Below are 19,840 nucleotides of genomic sequence, written 5' to 3'. Positions count from 1 at the left end.
TGAGTTCCAAGCAATCTTCGAAGGGTTTATGAGTGTTGTAATCATTTCCAATACCAATAAATTTAAATACCTAGTTTAGGATCCAAGAAACACATTCTCGAACTCTAATTAATCGATTCAAAGAGTAGAGTATTCTTCTTTGTTTCCTATTGTTCGAGCTTGTATGGTGGGTGAACTCTTCATTCACGTTACACTATAATTGTTATAAGATCTTAGGCATGTTTTTGGAGACATAGAAATTCCATAGGTGTTGATTGGAGTCCAAGAAAGACCTTTATTGCTTGACAAGAAGTTCTCGAACAGTTTGTAGGGCAACGTTTAAAACACTTTCTTGGGGGTTCTTGGAGGTTTTTGGTGGTTGATCTTTCATAGACATGGGGGATAATAACTAAGATAGAATCACCGAGTTGCTTCAACAATAACTTGTAGCCATGCAACAAGTCTTGACTACATTAATAGTGAGTGTGTTAGGAAAAGACAAGGAGAAGAAGAATAACGGTGGTGCAAGTGATAGAGGGTTGAAGATTGACATCAATAACTTTGATGACACCTTAGATCCAAAAATATACATGGAGTAGGAGAGATCCATTGAGGGGTTCTTTGAGTATGGGGAGACACCGGACGAAAAGCAATTTCAAATTGCTAAATTGAAGTTAACCAAACATGCTGCGATTCGGTTAGAGGGGTTGCAAGCTCAAAGAAGGAGGGACGACAAGGGAAAGATTCAATCTTGGCCCAAACTTAAGACACACTTGAGGAGGAGATTTTTTCCTGCCAACATCAAACAAACCTCGTACGTGAAGTAGAGTACATTGAAGCAAGGCTTTGGAAGTGTCGAGGATTATATAAAAGAGTTCGAGAGATTGGCCATAGTTTGTGAGATTGAAGAAAGGGAGGAGCAAAAGTTGGGACGATTTTTGACAAGTCTCAATAATGACATATATGGGAAGGTTGAGGTGCATCCTTAGATTACTTATGATGAGGCATGCAAATTGGCCATGAAGTTTGATTGGCATAAAAAGAAGGACAAGGGGGCTACAACTTATGAGAAAAGGGGTAGTTCGAAGTTTAAGGGTGCATATGGAGGAACAAAGGAGGGTAGTTCGAACCCTAAAACACCCAACCTTCGATGTATTGAAGGAGATAAGGGGAAGCAGGTAGTTGTGAGTGGTGTAGACCTATGCAAGATCATGTGTTTCAAGTGCCAAGGACACGGCCACTACTACAAAAGGGATTGCCCTAATCTGGGAGCCCTTGCTGTCATGGAGATACAAGCAATTGGGATTCAATCCTTCACTGAGGATAAGGAAGATGAAGGGAAGAAGGATACAATTAGGGATAGTAGTGATAAGGATGCAGAAATTTATGGTCAGGAGGGAAAGAGGTGTCTCATAATAATGAGGGTAATGCATGTTCAAGTGGTAGACCAACCGGAGAAAAGGGAGAATATCTTCCAAACTAAGTGTAGGGTGAAGGGAGAATTGTGTGACTTGATCATAGATGGGGGAAGTATGACTAATGATGTGTCCAAGGAGTTAGTAGATAAGTTGAGTCTAAAAATGACTCGACATCCTAGGCCATACATGTTGAGATAGTTGGATGAGCAAGACACTTCAGTGAGGAAACAAGCACTAGTAGGGTTCCAAATAGGTTCCTATCGTGATGATGATATCTTGTGTGATGTGTTAAATATAGATGCATTCCATATTCTCTTAGGAACGTCGAGGCAATATGATAGGCAATTCAAGCACTATGGAGAGTTAATATTGTGTACACCATTAGGATAAATGGAGTGGAAGGACTTGATCCATTTATTCCCGACAAAACCGAACCTTACTACAAAGGTGAAGCCAAAGGAGACTCTTTTGGTAGAAAGAAATGTGATGGAGAGGAAGATTCAACATGGTGAGTGTGCTATGTATTGTTTAGCAAGGAGGTGGTTGATGGATTGGAGGAGAAAAGCCTCGATTTGGCCAAGTTGTTATTAGAGTTTGAGGATGTTTTTCCGAAGATTTACCACCTGGATTACCACCAATTTGTGGTATTGAGCAGATTGGAGAGGTAATGTAGAGGGGATAGGTTAAGGAAAGCATGAGCCCTTGTGTTCAAGTTTATTACCTACTATGGCACCAGAATGAATATGATCTCCATCATACAGACGTAACACTTTAGCTAGTACACGAAAATGTAGACCATGATTCTTCTGTCTATCAATAACTGCGTGCATTGCACAGGCCTTTTAGAGAGCAGTATAATGTTGGGTTAGCTCCGCCTTGTTGTGATAGGGGGTGAGGGAAACTGCTCAGAAATCTCTTAGTTGGTTGAGGGGTGATCGATCCGGTCAGTCATAAAAGAGGATAACAAAAAAGGTGTGTCTGGTCTGGTGTAGCTAATGTTACTTTATCTAGTGTCTCTCCCTCTCTTGGCCAATGCTCCGGCTTCCCTTGCAGCCGTATTGAAGAGACAATTATCTCACTTGTAAACATATCTAGGTGGGATCAAATATATGACAGGATACAAATCTATATACTAAATACAAACTAAGTCCCAATTCGATAGAAATTAAGAATCATTAAAAAAAAAAGTTACAGTTCGGGTTCGATTTCCGTAGATAATATAGAAAGGATTGTTTATAATGACAGGGAAATAAAAGACTTTCTCGAAATTTTTGGTCAACGTTTGATATTTTGAAATTTTCCTACCTTTTTGGTTCCTAAGAAGCATGGGACGTGGAGAATGTGTATTGATAGTAGAGTAGTGAACAATATTGCTATCAAATATAGATTTCCCATACCTAGATTAGATAACATGCTTAATGAATTATGTGGCGCCAAGTTATTCTCCAACGTGGATCTCAGAAGAGGATATCATCATATTAGGATGAGGGAAGGGGATGAATGGGTGACGACATTTAAAATAAAGCATGGACTACATGAGTGGCTAGTGATGCTATTTGGGCTCACTAATGCACCAAGTACCTTCATGAGGTTAATGAATGAAGTGCTTCGGCCATTCTTGGGGAGGTTAATTATGGTATACTTAGATGATATCTTGGTGTATAGTAAGGATGAGGAGTCACATTTGAAGCACCTAAGAGAGTTGGTAGGCAGAAGCTATTTGGGAAGATGAATAAGTGAACCTTTATGCAAGGAGAAATTAGTTTCCTTGGCTACATTGTGACTGATCATGGCATCAAGGTGGATCCATCTAAAGTGGAAGCAATCAAGGCTTGGCCTAATTCTGAGACCTTAATCGAGGTACGATCTTTCCATGGACTAGCTTCGTTTTATAGGAGTTCTATAAAAAAATTTATAGTACATTGGTGGCTCATATAACTGAGCGCACGGAGAAGGGGAGTTTTGAGTGGAAAAAGCAAGCTCAAGAGGCCTTTGAAGAGGTGAAGAGAAGGATGTGTAGTGCTCCCATATTGGCATTACCTGGTATTTCGAAGCCTTTTGAAATAGAATGTGATGCTAGTGGTAAGGGTATTGGGGCAGTGTTGATACAAGAAGGGTGCCCAATTGCTTACTTAAGTAACAAGCTTGGTGGGGGAAAAGTTGAACTATTCGACTTTTGATAAAGAGTTTTATGCTATGGTGAGAGCTTTGGATCATTGGAGTCATTATTTGCATCCCCGAGCATTTGTATTGCTTTCGAATCATGAGTCCTTGAAGTGCATTCATGGACAACATAAGCTTAGTGCTAGGCATGTAAAGTGGGTGGAGTTTATGCAATTTTTTAACTTTGTGGCCAAGTAAAAGGTGAGGAAGGTAAATATTGTGGCTTATGCTCTATCCGGGAGGTTCAATCTCTTAATAATGTTGGATTCTAGTGTACATGGGTTTGAAATCATGAAATAATTCTACATAGAAGATCCGGAGTTCAAGGAGTTGTATGAGAAGTATTTGAAGGAGCCACAAGGGTTTATATGTTGAGTGAAGGATACTTTTTCAAGGGGAATAAATGTGGGTGCCTAAGTGTGCTTTAAGAGGTATTTTGGTGAAGGAAGCGCATGGGGGTGACTTGGTTAGGAACTTTAGGGTGCGTAAGACCTTGGAAGTGCTCCATGAGCACTTCTTTTGGCCACACATGTTGGGTGATGTTCAAGCACATTTGGCGAGGTGTGGCGTGCATCAAAGAGCCAAGAACACCTTTCACAAGGGGTTGTATATTCCATTGGAAATTCCGGAGAGACCTTTGGAGGATGTGAGTATGGATTTTGTGGTTGCTTTACCTCGCACATAAAGGGGTAAAGATGCTATTATGGTAGTGGTGGATCATTTCTCCACAATGGCTCATTTTGTGCCATGTCATACGGTGGATGATGTTATCAATGTGGCTGGATTGTACTTTAGGGAGATTCTGAATTTGCATTGAGTTCCTAAGTCTATATTGTGGATAGATATAGCAAGTTTCTTAGCTATTTTTGGCGCACACTTTAGAGGTTGCTAAGAACTAAGTTGTTGTTTAGCACATCTCATTATCCACAAACGGATGGACAAACTGAGGTAACCAATAGAAATCTTGGGGTTTTGTTGCATGGATTGGTAAGCAAGCCCGGAAAGGATTGGGATATAAAGCTTAATTAGTCATGCTGAGTTTGCATACAATAGAACACCAACAAGCACTATAAAGTATAGTCTATTTGATGTAGTGTATGGAGTGAATCCCTACATGCATATTGATCTCATTGCTTTACCAAAGGATGAGTACATACACAAGGAAGCTAGGGAGCATGTTGCTGTTATGGTTAAGCTACACCAGCATGTTTGTGCTACAATTGAGAAGATTAATGAGGCCTTAAAAAAGAGGTTATAAGAACCGTAGTCAGCGTGAGTTTCAACAGCGTGATCTAGTGTGGTTGCATCTAAGGAAGGAGAAATTTCCAGGGAAAATAAAGAATAAGTTGATGCCACAAGCTGAGGGTCCTTATGTGGTGGAAAAGAAGCTAGGTGATGGTGCTTACAAGCTTCAGTAGCCTAATGACTTTGGTGGCGTATCTGCAAGCTTCAATGTTGGACACGTGTCTCCTTATTTGGGAGATGAAAACATGACGGATTTGAGGGCAATTCCTTTTCAAGGAGGGAATGATGCGGGAGCACGTAGCACACCAAGGGATGGTGTTCAAACTTGTAAGGTGGTGAACTCTTCATTCACGTTACACATCTTTACATCTCCATCTAAGCCCTAGAAAGTCTAAGGACAATTAAAATCTAACTCATACCCTAGTTTTAGCTTGCATCTCCATGTATGTGCTAGTCAAGTATTAGGACTATAAAATCTTAATTCATAGCCTAGGTCTAGTTTGCATCGTCAAGTAAGCGCTTGCTAAGTTATCAGACTATAATATACCCAATCCTAGGTCTAGTTTGCTACTCTATTTACGCCTTATTCAAATTCCAAACCTATATAGGACGAAGTCCAAACTCTAAAACCTTTTAGTCTAGTCTGTTTACTCTAAATGTTAGTTCAAAGTCTAGTCCTCCCTAAGGCCATAACAACCTGATCTCTGAGTCTAGCTGTATACACATAATCGTGTCTCCCCATTTAAGGGTCCAATGATGAAATATACCGTTGTATTAGTTGGTGCAGCCTGATGGAGGAGCACTCTGAATAACCAGGCCATGTGTATTTTGAAATAATATTATAAAAGCCCAATTAACTATCCATGATTCTCAATTCTAAATTAAATCCGTAAAGTATTTGAAGTCCATTTTAAAGCCCAATTAAATATTATTATTTTAATAAATATTTTAATATATGCTTTTATTATCTTTATTAAACAATTTGAGCATACATCAAATTTTCATCCCGTAAAATTCAATCTGTGGATTTTTAGGGATTAAAATAACATCTACAATGCACGCGTAAAATTAAAAACAGATATAGTGGTATATGCGCCGGACGCGGCGGCTGCGCTCAGCGCCATGTATTTCCCGCAAATTGGCCAGATCACGTAAGGCGCGCCAATGAGCGCTTGACACGTGTACTCGTACTCACACAGTCCTGCGTCTGACGCAAGTCGTGTGAGACGCAAACTACTTTTTTATCTTTTCAAAAACGCGTTTACACATGTTTACTTTTAATTGGACAGACCACGTCGGGCGCACCAATATGCACCTGACGTGTGTCACTACCTCTGCTACGTAGGAGTGCGCCTAGCGTAGGACTAGGGCTGGCATTGAATTGAGACAGCTCGCGAGCTACTCGAACTCGACTAGGTCAAAGCTCGGTCAAAGCTCGACTCGAGTCGACAGGTTAACGAGTCAAGTCGAGCAACCCAATACTCAACTCGAGAAGCTCGTGAGATACTCGAAAAAATTATATATATATATATTATATATATTATATATATAATATTATATATTATTTATATATATATATATATATATAATATATAATATATATATATGTACCTTTTTTAAAGAAATTTGAACTTTTTTTTCTATGAAAATACTTGTACTTTTCTTTTAAAAAAACATGAAAAAAAAAGTATATGAAAAGATCAAAAGGCAAAGTGAAGTATTTCTCCTATAAAAAAATAGAACTATATCAAAGGATGAGATTTGGAATTTCTTGTTCATACAAAATCTTCAAAGAATGCATATAAGTAGCTGGAAATTAGAACTGAATTCGAGGTGGAACAAAGTTTGATTTCGAGTCCGATCTTTAACCGAGTTCGAGTTCGAGCTTGAAACGAGTTTGAGTTTAGATTTTGAGTTCGAGTTTGAGCTTAAAAATTTGAAACTCGCGAGTTTTCAAGTCGAGTCAAGTTTGGGTATGAGTTTTTGAGTTCGAGCCGAGTTTTGTCAAACTCGAGCTCGATTCGCATCATTACCACCCCTACGCAATACGCGCGTGTAAAGTAGGTTTTCTTTTGCCTAGAAATGCAAGCTGATTTCCCGAATCAAATAGGGCTTTCAATTATTATTTTACGAACACAAATCCTTACGAATACTTCCGTACACTATTACAAAACTCAAAATACTTCAATCTTTCAAATGAATTCCAATTACTGGTCATGCCACGAGCCTGGTTCCACGATTGCTCCGTCTGAAAGTCGTTACGCTCTTCAATCTAAACCATTGGTATAATTCAGATAATTTGGACAACCTGCTAGGAATCTTGTAATGATTGCTTAATAACTTGTCACTAAAATATTTGTCTTTTTATGTTTTTACTAAATCAACCTAGATTAATTATTTTTAGGGTGCTTTAAAACGTTATATGATTATTCTTTTGCATAAAACCTGTAATAAATAAATATTTAGTAGAGGCCTGTAATGGGAAATATTAGTTATGACTATATTTTACCCTCACCCCAGAATTCAATTTTTGGTTCCTAACCATCTACGGAGTCATGATGGGAAAATAAACATTGGATAAGCCCCTAAGATGTTCCTACAGTTTTAATATCCAATTAGATTTATGATTATTCCTTTAAAGAATTGTTAGCGACTTCAAAACTAATTTCAAATAAAACCTAACAATGGGGTGGTCAAATAAACGTGCTCACACCGCATGTAGGCTTAAAGGAATTAAAAATCCATGCCTACAATTTGGTGATTTGACTCAGGAGGATTTTATAAAAATTTCTTTTTTTAAAATTGAGTGAGTGAAACTTGAAAAATACGATTCATTCTTATTTTAAGCCTTAGAATAATATACAGTTTTGCATATGGATTATTCAGCCACTATAAGGACAATCTACCTTGCCTCACTAGCACATGTTCTATGGGTGAGGTCACACCGGGGGGTTTGTGCTTTGTCCTTCAAAAAAACTTCCTGAGCGATAGAGTTGGATCTTAGTTATAAGCAAACCTACCCAACCATGGCACTGTTCTCTTGTTCCTGACTTTAGAACTGGAGTGCGTGTTACACGTGGCCACCTTTTTAAGCAAAGGTATGAAGCGTGGGATCAATCTCTTAGTCATGGACCTTTTCAGCCTTAACCTAAACCTGACCAATAGTTGAATGTAGAACAGGACTTTAGGTTGAGAACTCTTGCGTCCATGTTATCTAGCATTTATGTGTGGTTGCAATTGTTGCCTGCTTGTATTTTATTAACTTGTTGATATGTATTGCGCCTAAAACATAATGCAAATCACGTCTAAAAACTATCGTCGTTTTCGCCCGAACTTTCGTCAATTTACCAATACTCATGCCACAAAGCATTGCGCCAAATGCATTAAGTTGTGCTAGACACATAGACCGCATGCCGCGCGCATTAGTTGCGCGCCGCGTAGTCTATTCATCCCATGTATATTGGTCTTTTGACCTCTGTTCGAGTCAACACTTTGCGTCAATTAGTGTGTCCTAAACTTAGTGCGTCCAAAACTATTCAATATAATAAGTGTGTTAGTCTCCGCGTCCTAAAATTATGCCAAATTTGTCAAAACATCACCTCAACTATCATGAAATCATGTGTGGGATCAGCATGCTAGACGCATGAGGATGCGTCTGGCGCGTTGGTCTTACGCCGGACACACCACGCTACCGCCACACGCAGATTTTGCCATGTGGCGTGTTGTTGTGCATCTCGTGTTTTTCGTCACTTTAGGCAATGTGGTGATAAGTTATGTGTAATATTCTTGCCTACATGCATTAGAGTCATTGACTATCCAGAACGGCTTGCGTCTAAATTTACCTAAAATAAAATAGAATCGTTGTTTTCTTTTAGAGAGAGTTCCACTGTCATTAGGTCTCATCTTGGTGAATGGTCATGTTTCGTGTTTTCCTATCCTCCCAAAAACTTACCCCATCATTTAAAAAAAATCATCTTTCTTATTTTAAAACATCATTTTGATTAGTGGAAGACTCTTGTCAAAACATCATTATCACCACAGAACGCTTGCATTAAAATTCATAAAATCTAATATATCATTATCCATTTTTCTTTATAAAATAATTCACTTCCATAAACATCTCATAAAATCCAATATATCATTATCCATTTCCCTCCACAAAATAGATTTCCTTCCTTAAATATACTCTCCTTTTGGTAAGAGTTTCGAACAAATTAAAAAGATCTTTCGAAAAAAAAATCTATTTCGAAAACATTTTTTCTCCGTCATTTACATTTCTTACCCTCTCCATTTTTTGACGTACTAAGTCAATGTATTCTTTCAAATAGGATAATTGAGAAAACGTATCCGATAGCTCGTTCACGCACGCGAAAGTGTAGATATGTTCAAGCAGTTGAAACATGGTTAATTGTCGAAGAAAGTATGCGTGATGAAAAGGCTACTGACCTGACTAATGTCATCAAACAAATGGCTAAGAACTTGGAGGAGGTGAATCTTCGTCTGCACCAAGTTGAAATTGGTGAAAATGTTGTATTCACCAAACAAATAGAGAACATTGTTCAAAAAGTCACCAATAAGGAGTCCTACTTCAATTTGGATGAGAACAACAAATTCAAAAGAAAGTTGCCTGAAAAAAATTCACGAGTGACTTTCCTAAGTTTAAACCTACTGACAATACCAAGTACCACTTGAGGAACTTCAAGGCCACGATGATCATTAAGTATATGAACCTTGAACTTTATCCAACGGTATTCCCGATGTCGTTAGACCTGCCTGTCGAAACTGGTTCTACTCCTTGGACCCCAAAGATATTAAAACTAGAGAGTTCGTGAAACATTATGAACATAATACTGTAATCCAAACCTCACTAAGAGAATTGGAGGCACTAAAATAGGATAACAATGAAGGCTTTACCACCTACCTTAATAGGTGGAGGGAAAAGTCTACTTTCATGATCTCCAGACCTGCTGACAAGGACCTCATCCACATCTTTGTCAACAACTTGTTGCATGCTAAGTACAAAACGCATCTCAAGTACTTTTGTATCAATAATTTCACTAAGTTATACGACATAGGTGTGCTAATGGAAGATGACTTATTAAAAAATGCCCAAAACGACAATCGTTATAAGGGCAATAACAACAACAAGAAAAATGATTATGGATCCACTTCTAAAGGTGGAGAGGTGAACCTTCTTGAGGCACCCCAGAGACCCTTCCAAAGGACTGTAAGGAGGACATTCACTCCAATATACATGTCATATGCCATCGCTTTTGATCGCCTCAATTCAACGGTTGTTTGTTTCTCATTGGACCGACTCCCGATCCGAAAGATTAAGAAAAAAGCAAATTGGGAGAAGAATTCTCACTCCAAATACCATAGAGGGAATGCTCTGAAAATGGAGAACTACTACATGTTGAAGCTCGCTATTCAAGATATGATTGATGAAGGTTGACTCCCCATTCTTCCTACAAGGAAGAAGCCTAATAATCAAGATAGGCCTCTGACCCAAGTTCTGATTATATACGAGGATCAATGATGTCATGATCCATCCTGTATTATCGTACCAATAGGGGATCCTGTCTCCACTACCATCGAAGTGCTAGTTTTGCTTTAATCTACTAATCTAGTAAGAGTTAGTATAAAAGTTCCTTCAAAAGGAAATTGAGAATTAAATGTCAGCGTGGCATTTGCTTAGTAGTTTTGACCTATATTGGGGTTCAATAAGCGATTTTTAAGTCGAATTTTTTTTCTTGGGCAGATCAATGGCCGATAGAAATGCTAGAGTTGATGCTCAGTTGAGGAATTTAGTCAGAGTGACTATGAATTTAGCTAGAAGAGGTCCTTCGAAGAAGAAGTCTGTTGATTGGTTTAAGAGGGTTAGTGATAGTAAACCGCCTTCTTATGATGGGAAATGTGATCCTGTCAAGCTTGAGAACTGGTTTAGGGATTTTGAGAAGTTATTCGATGCTATCCAATATCTAGATAATAGGAAGGTAGCTATAGTTGTGTATTACCTCAAGGATGAAGCCGACTTTTGGTGGTCGCAACATAATGAGACATTAATAGCGAGGCCTGACTTTGATTGGAAGGCTTTTGGAGGAGCTATGAAGGAGAAACTTTATCCCAATTTCTGGAGGAGGCAAAAGGCCATTGAGTTCACTGATTTGAAGCAAGGTGACATGACTATAGAGCAATACTATGAGAAGTTTGTAGGATTGATGAAGTTTGATCCAGAGTTAGTGCCTACTGAGGAAAGAAAGGCTATTATGTTCGAGACTGGATTTAGTCTTGAGGTGAAACTTGGTCTAGGAGGTTTAACCTTCAGGACCTTAGAGGAAGTGTATGATAGAGCTGCTCATTTAGGTTCCTATTTGAATCAAGCTGGAGTTGAGAGCTCAAACTACAAAAGGAAGGAGAATCCTAATCAGAATTTCCAGAGGAACTACAAGAGGTTTAAGCCTCAACATAACTTTCACCGGGGAGGACAATCTAATGTACAACGGAATGGAGGCCAGTATCAACAACAGAAGGGTGTAAATGGTTCTAATAAGGGAAAGAAAGGAGACAAACGTGTATGTTTCTGCAAGAGGTGCCCCTACAATCATCCTGGAAAGGATTACAAAGGAAAGCTAGTGGAGTGTAACTACTGCCACAAATTGGGTCACCCAGAGTATGAGTGCTTCTCCAAGAACCTAGAATTGAATACTGACAAAGGCAAGAGCGAAAACCAGTTTGGTCAGGGCAATCGAAACCACTCAGGAGGCAACAACTATCAAGGTGGGAACAACAAGACGGTTTCGAGTGGAGCTGGTCCTGGTGTGCCTGCAGTGGCAAGATTGAATGTCATAAGTGCTAGAGAAGTTGAGACGTCTAAGGACGTGGTTACGGGTAATGTTTCTATTAATTCCACTTTTACTAAAGCTTTGTTTGATTCAGGAGCCAAACGTTCATTTGTTTCAAAGTTTGTTGTTTCAAAATATGGCTTAGAAAACCCTAGGGATGTTGAAATTCCTATTATGTTACCTTCTCAGGAAGTAGTAACTTGCTCAAGAGTATATGAGAACGTCCTTGTGAGAATTGGAGATGTAGACTTTGAAACCAACCTCGTAGAGTTTCCGTTGAAAGACTTGGAGATCATTTTAGGAATGGATTGGCTTAAGGAGTATAAAGCCGAGATTCTTTATGTAGATTGAGGAATAAAAATGGGAAAAAGGTGACTTTCAAGACTAAACCACAAGAAGGTAGGATTAAGATCATTTCAACCTTAAGTTTGGTAAAGCAAGTGAGTAAGGGAGCTCCGTTATTCTTGTGTAGTGTGCAGAGGTTGGAAGAAGATAAGCTTAAGATAAAACATGTGAAAGTGGTGAATGAGTTTCCAGACATATTTTCGGAAGATGTACCGAGAATGACCCCTTAAAGGTAGTTAGAATTCACCATAGACTTAATTCCTGGAACTGCCCCTATATCAAAAGCACCCTATAGAATGGCTCCAGCAGAGATTAAGGAGCTCAACAAGCAACTAGAGGAATTACTCGAGAAAGGCTACATTAAACCTAGCTATTTCCCATGGGGAGCGCCTGTTTTGTTCGTGAAGAAGAAGAATGGGAACTTGAGGCTATGTATCAATCATAGAGATCTCAGCAAGGTGACTATTAAGAATAAGTATCCTTACCGAGGATTGACGACCTATTCGATCAACTAAGAGGGGCTGGAGTATTTTCGAAGATAGACTTAAGGTCATGGTATCACCTATTGCAGATTGGGGAGGACATACCAAAGACTGCCTTTAGGACGATGTATGGTCACTATGAGTTCACCGTGATGCCATTTGGTTTAACCAATGCACCAAAAATGTTGATGGACCTCATGAATAGAGTGTTTCGAGAGTATTTGGACCAATTTGTAGTCATATTCATCGATGATATCCATATCTACTCAAAGAGCAAGGAGGAGCATGAAGAGCACTTGAGATTGGTATTATCTACACTTAGGGAGAATCAGCTTTACGCAAAGTTCTCGAAGTGTGAATTTTGGATGGAAGAAGTGGCATTCCTTGGCCACATTGTGTCAAAGAACACTAGTGGAAAAACCCCACCTGATGCGGTCAAAACTAGCCTTTCAGATGCGGTTTTGGTCTGCATCAGGTGGGCGCACAGCAGGTGTGTAATAAATTTTGATGCGATCCAAAACCGCATCAGAAAACCATAATCTGATGTGGTTCATGGGGAAAACCGCATCAGATTATGCATCAGATTAGCTTATAATCTGATGCGGTTTTCCCCATGAACCGCATCAGATTTTGGTCTTAGCGCCAAGGTTTCTTCCTCTGGTGGGAACAATCTGATGCGGTTTTCTCCAGAACCGCGTCAGTTATATATAATATATATATATATAATTATATATATAATATATATATATATTATATAAAATAAAGGTTTATCTAAACCTGCCTTAATTGAAAAACATCTCACGCACGCGTCGTATAAAGTACTCAAAATGGTATTATTATATATAATATTGATAATGTACTACAAATGAAGTTATAAATAAGTACTAAAATCAAAGTGTAGCTAGTAACATAATCCTAACATAGAAGCTCAAAGTTGCGACATCATCCTCACATGCAAATGTCGGTAAGGTAACGTGCTAGCAAATCCCGAACCTCGTTTATCTCAAAGGTGGTGAAAGAATCCTCCCTTGGCTTGCCCTTAATGAACACCTTATAAAAAAATCATAAGGAAACACGATAAGAAGTCAATAATGAGGCTAAGTGCAGAAGGTTAATGAAACTTGAGCTAAGAAGTCAAAAATCGGCCCGAAATGGCCTTCACTTACCCAAATTGGGTTTCAAAGCATAAAAAATGATTAGTTGACTCTAATGGTTAATTATGTTATTATTAGTACTATATATGTCCTAACATGTGACTAAATGCGAGAATTTAAGGAAAATGAGCATGAGAGTCTAATATCGGCCCTAAATGACCTTCATTTACCCAAATTGGGTTTTAAAGCATGAGAAATAGTTTTTCTTGACTCTAATGGTTATATATGTTGATGTTAGTACTATGTATGTCCTAACAGGTGGCTAAATGTGAGAATTTAAGAAAAATGAACATGAAAGTCTAATATCGACCCTAAATGACCTTCATTTACCCAAATTGGGTTTCAAAGCATGAGAAATTGTTTTTATTGACTCTAATGGCTATATATGTTGCTATTAGTACTATATATGTCCTAACATGTGACTAAATGAGAGAATTTAAGGAAAATAAGCATGAAAGTCTAATATCGGCCCTAAATGACCTTCATTTACCCAAATTGGGTTCCAAAGCATGAGAAATGGCTTTTCTGGACTCTAATGGTTATATATGTAGCTATTAGTACTATATATGTCTTAACATGTGGCTAAATGTGAGATTTAAAGAAAATAAACATAAAAGTCTAATATCGGCCCTAAATGACCTTCATTTACCCAAATTGGGTTTCAAAGCATGAGAAATGGTTTTTCTTGACTCTAATGGTTATATATGTTGCTATTAGTACTATTATGTCCTAACATGTGGCTAAATGTGGAAAAATATGTAAATTGAACTTGAAAGGCCAAAATAGGTCCAAAAAGGCGAAAATGGGTTGTCATGTATAATACCTTCTCAATATCCCCGACTTCCTTGCAATTTGAGGCTATATCGAACATGAACCTCAAAACATAGTAGCCATACTCGGTTCCCCCGGGTTGTTGAGCACACTAATTATAGAATTACATTAAAAAAATCATGTAAGAAACATACATGTTTGTTTTTTATAAAAGAAAGAAGTAGAAAAATAATATGAATTACCTTCATTGCTTTCCACTGAGGAACTCTTCCTGTTCTCCCAACCTTCTTCAAGCAGTTGTAGTTATTTTAATTTCATGTGAGAAGCGGACAAATGAAGAAATTAGTGAAACGTGTTGGAGCTAATAATAAACATACCTATTTATGCATGATTTGAGGAGTAAGGATCGTGGTGGATGTTGAGCCGCAGAATCAAACTGACATACTATGTTGTTTGAAGGAGAAATCACAAGAAGCGACCAATGGGCACTAAAATCACAAAATCAAGTTAGGAAGCAATCATGTGAGTACATACCTGTATTGTATAATAATTATTAAGTGATAAAAATGGATAAGGTTAAGAACTATACTCTTCAAAACAAGGGGAAAATATGAACTTATGTTGTGCACTTTTAGCTGTTTGGAGACGTAGCCAAATATACTCCTTAATCTCAACTGTGTTTTGTAAACAATTGTCAGCTTGGACGAAATCTGGACATAACCACCCATACTGATCGCGTCCACAAGGGGATTCTTGGAGTAATCTTTAATTCAAAGCACAACCATATACATTACATAACATAGATATATTATTAGATATTGCAAAGAAAAGTTCATATATTTCATAAGTACCGATGTTACACCTCATTAATGCTTGAATTAACGAAACATTCAACATATCTTCGCAAAGGAACTCTTTCAAATCATCCTTGGACACCCATGTCGACGCTTCCTCATGGTAGTTGAATTCCATGGTACCCAACTCAACCTCCAAAGGTGTATCATCCGGCATATCACGATATTTGCATGTAGCCAAGAGCATGCCTTAGTGAGACATTGAAGCGCTAATAACTCAATCCAAGTAGGTTTCTGAAGGTTTTGTTGGCGACTTGAACCTTTGGAGACTTGCGTTCCTTCCCCCAAAATCGCCTTCTTTGGCTTGCTTGAACCCTCCTTTTCCTTCGCCTTTTCTAGAGGAGGTGAGTCCGCCTTGCTTTCGTTGGGCTTCTTTATTCTCTCCAAAACCTATTGATTGAAACGAAAAAAAAAGGGAACTTACTTAGTTAATACTTAATAGATATGAATTAAATATATCAATATGATTGAATACTTTAGTTGCTTCATTTTACCTCGTCTAAAAACCTCACCCATGTCGATGGCCTATACTTGAGTTAGAGGTAACTACTAGTCTTATTATAAATTCAAAAACTAAGTCATTATATAAACTAACCTCAATTCATATATTTTGAAGGAAGAAACGCCTTTCCAACTTTTACTAGATGTAAAAGATGAGGGTTCATTGTGGTGGCTGAAGGAAATGCACAACCACGATGTGAACGAGCAACAGTCCATCATCAGTCTATGGACAATGATCACTTGGCGGTTACTGTAGTCTCGATCACTTCTGGTTACGAAGACTTTGGTCTCCCCTCGACGGATACAAATGTCTTGACCGATGCTCGTGGTTGTTATGTGCTCTACCGAGCATCGGTCATGACATTTTTATCCGTCGACGGGTTAGGCAATGGGAGAGCAAAGTCTTCGTAACCAGGAGTGATCGAGACTACACTAACCACCAAGTGATCATTGTCCACGGACTGATGATGGACTGTTGCTTATTCACTTCGTGGTTGTGCATTTCCTTCAGCCACCACAATCAAACCCTCATCTTTTACATCTAGTAAAAGCTGGCAAGGCGTTTCTTCCTTCAAAATATATGAATTGAGGTTAGTTTATATAATGACTTAGTTTTTGAAGTTATAAGAAGACTAATAGTTACCTCTAACTCAAGTATAGATGGTGCTGATTTTTGTGTGTTAGGATGGCTAGCTTTGTACTCCAAAGGACGATCCAGTTTAGGTTGACGTATCGCCGGTAAACCATACTCTGAAAGGACCGCGTTAAAACTTGTCATGAGTTTCTCCGTCACCTTCTCTGTAATTTCCTTTGTAAGCTTCTCCCGAAGAGCTTGTGCCATGGCTTCCATATCATGTGGGGCGGGAGCATTAGAGCGTGACCTTGTGATTGTGGAAGAATCTTTACTATAGGCTTTTGTCACACCCAGATGAATACCACCAAAACCCCTCAAACGTCCATTGTGGTCCTTTCCCAACGCCTCGTAAAGAGCATCTTCGTTGGCTTCGGAAGTGAACTCGCCGCTAACCTCTTTTTGCTTGAGCCACATCTACATAGATTGTAGAAAAACAAGTGTTAGTTTTAAATGAGAGTGAATGAGAGTGAGTGTGCAAGGGGAGGGGGGGATAGTGCAAGTGAATGAGAGCGATTGTGCAAGGGGAATGGGTGGTAGAAAGGTGGGGCAGCAAGGGGAGGAGGGTGCTAGGGGGCAGAGGGTGGGAGGGCAGTAGGGGTGCGGGAGGTCTGCAAGGTGGGGGCAGCAAGGGGAGGAGGGTGCTAGGAGGCAGAGTGGGGAGGCAGCAGTGGGAGGCAGTAGGGTGGGGGAGGTCTGCAAGGTGGGGGCAGCAAGGAGGGAGGGCCGCAGGGGTGTGGAAGGTCTGCAGGATTGGGGAGGGCAGCAGGGTGGGGGCAGCAAGGCGGGGGAGGTCTGCAGGGGTGGGGGAGGGTGGGAGGGAAGTAGTGTGGGAGTGCGACAAGGGTGGGGAGGTCTGTAGAGGTGGAGGGCAGCAAAGGGGGAGGTCTGCAGGGGTGGGGGCAGCAAGGGGGAGGGCAGCAGGGGTGGGGGAGGTCTGTAGGGGTGGGGGCAGCAAGGGGGAGGACAATAGGGGTAGGGGAGGTTTGCAGGGGTAGGGGAAGCAAGGGGGGAGGGCAGCAGGGATGGGGGAGGTCTACAGGGGGGAGGTCAGTAGGGGTGGAGGAGGGGTGGGAGGGCAGCAGTGGTGTAGGAGGAGGGTCTAAGGTTGGGAGGGGTGGGGCAGCAAGCTAGGGGAGGAGGGAAAAAACCTGGGGGAGGAAAAAAAATCGGGGTGCAAAAACAACCAGGGGGAGCAAAAACAAACCAAGGGAGCAAAATATGTATCGGGGTTGAAAAGAAAACCAGGGGAGCCAAAAAAAACGGGGGGAGCAATTTAAAAGGAGTGAAGGTACTTACATCGACATTGACTATCTTCAAGGTCCCCGGATCTGAAATGGTCATCTTATTGTCTGAATCACGCCTATGCATGGAGCACCACCAATCAGCGACACAGTCAACTTTGATAGATGTGGCATTGGAAGTAGAATATGTCATCGTAGAAGGGTAAAATTTGTCGTCAATCCACATCTTGCTTGCCTCGCATAAGTATAGGAACCCATATGATGGTAATGGTTCCTCTGTCTTGCACTCTGTGCATGTTTCTCACACTTAGCCTATAAGATAACATGGTTAGTTTTAAAACACATCTAATTGTACTTAAAGTAAATATGCAAATTCTAATATAGCTTAAAGCACAATATACTTACCACCATCTCAGGCGTAGTATTTTGGGCAACAAATGCCTCACAATCTTCTCGTTTTATATGTGTCCAAATCTCAAAAGGCATGCTATCCGATTGTCATAGATCTTCATCTCCCCCGTCCTTTTCAATTTTCCTCCTCTTTTCATTCCTCTTTCTCCGTTTCTGATCCATCCACTAACTAGTTTGCTTTTGAAAGCTCTAAATCTTTCGGCCACCGCGGATAGGAACAACGCCTTTTTAGCTTTATTAGGAGTAATATAGAACAAATACTATAGAAACAAGAAATAAACTAGGAGTTAATTTCCTTATACATAATTTATCTTATTGGCAAAACTGAAATAAACAACGGCTAGTTTTCTCTCTCGCCATGGCGATTCTTGGTTAGGGTTTCAACCAACTTATTTCTATGGCTAGGAAGAAGAAGACTCCATCATAACCTGCTTCTTTGATGTTGGAAGGTAGAACAAAGGATATACAACCCCACCCTAGTGATGGTCCTATTTCGCCTGAGTTGCAATCGGCTATAAATGCGATTCATTCAGCGATTATTACACCTCACCCTGGAGATCCTAGAACTGTTGTAATGGGGATTGATGAACCATCTAAACAAAAACCTACTGAAAATGAAGATAACACCTGGAATACTCTTTTCAAGAGTAGCAGACTACCATCCAAAGGTACTGCCTTAAACTTTGTAGCACCAACAATCAAAGATGGCATTGTTGTAGCTTGTTTAGACAAAGGTGAAACTGATAAGCTAACAGAAATATGGGCTACTTCCCTGGTAATATACATAGTGGGTAATACACCTACTATTGGTGCTTTAACTAGGTTTATTGAACAAGAATGGAATTTTGTGTCGAAACCACAAATTTTCTTACATGATGAAGGTTTTTTGTGGTGAAATTTGGATCGATTGATGACCGAAATGAAGTTCTTTATGCTGGGCCTCATAGCTTTTACAATCGACCTATGATTGTTAAAGCCTAGACAGCAGACTTCAGTTTCAAGGAGGAAGTTCTAAAAATCATTCCCATATGGGTCAAGTTACCAAATCTCCCATTCAACTGCTGGAGTCCTGACTCTCTTAGTAGGATTGGCAGCCTTTTAGGGGTTCTATTATATGCTGATGAATGCACCTCAAAGCAGCTGCGAATTTCTTTTGCTCGCATCCTAGTGGAAATAGATGTCACTAAGGATAGAAAACAATTCATTATGGTGGAGGATGCTAATGGTAAGACTATTAAACAAGATGTGAGATATGATTGGTGGCCTCCCTTTTGCCAAAAATGTCAAAATATTGGGCATAATTGTAGAGCTAGATATCAACACCAGGAGTAGCAGAATAAACCAAGAGTGGTGCAGAAATGGATTCCAAAGCAGACTCAACCTACAGAGGTCATTCCTGCAAAATCAGTCACTAAAGAAATGCAGCAACAGCCAGCTGCAATTCCAGAAAGGGGTTCATCTAATCCACCTAGTGCAATTACTACTCCTATCCTTCCTATTGTGCACCAATGGAAGATGGTGACTAGGAAGAATAGGGGGAAAAGGGTCATTGTTCCATGTTCTGACAACAATGAAGGCTTACTTCTTGATGGAAATGATGAAGAACATGGAATTGGTGAGGAGAACACTGGCGAGATTATTGCGGGTGAAAACCCTTCCTTGCTATGATATATGTCTGCACATGGAATGTAAGAGGGCTTAATGACCCTCTCAAAATAAAGTATTGAACCCTAGTTTTGATGATGACAAAGAAATAAAGATGCAAACTAAGTAGTGAACTAATGAGTTATTTAAGTG

At 39.6% G+C, this 19,840-nt stretch overlaps 1 protein-coding gene across 1 annotated transcript; it reads left to right on the top strand.

The window, feature by feature from the left end:
• The first annotated feature begins 10,570 nt into the window (after positions 1-10,570).
• On the top strand, positions 10,571-12,001 carry LOC104903348 (uncharacterized). Its single transcript, XM_010691373.2, has one exon. It carries the CDS (start codon positions 10,571-10,573, stop codon positions 11,999-12,001), a length of 1,431 nt encoding a protein of 476 aa, XP_010689675.2.
• Positions 12,002-19,840: the final 7,839 nt, after the last annotated feature.

The sequence above is a fragment of the Beta vulgaris genome, chromosome 9 (genome assembly GCF_026745355.1).
Source record: "Beta vulgaris subsp. vulgaris cultivar EL10 chromosome 9, EL10.2, whole genome shotgun sequence".
Lineage (NCBI taxonomy): Eukaryota > Viridiplantae > Streptophyta > Magnoliopsida > Caryophyllales > Amaranthaceae > Beta > Beta vulgaris.
This window is presented reverse-complemented; position numbering and strand designations above follow the sequence as displayed.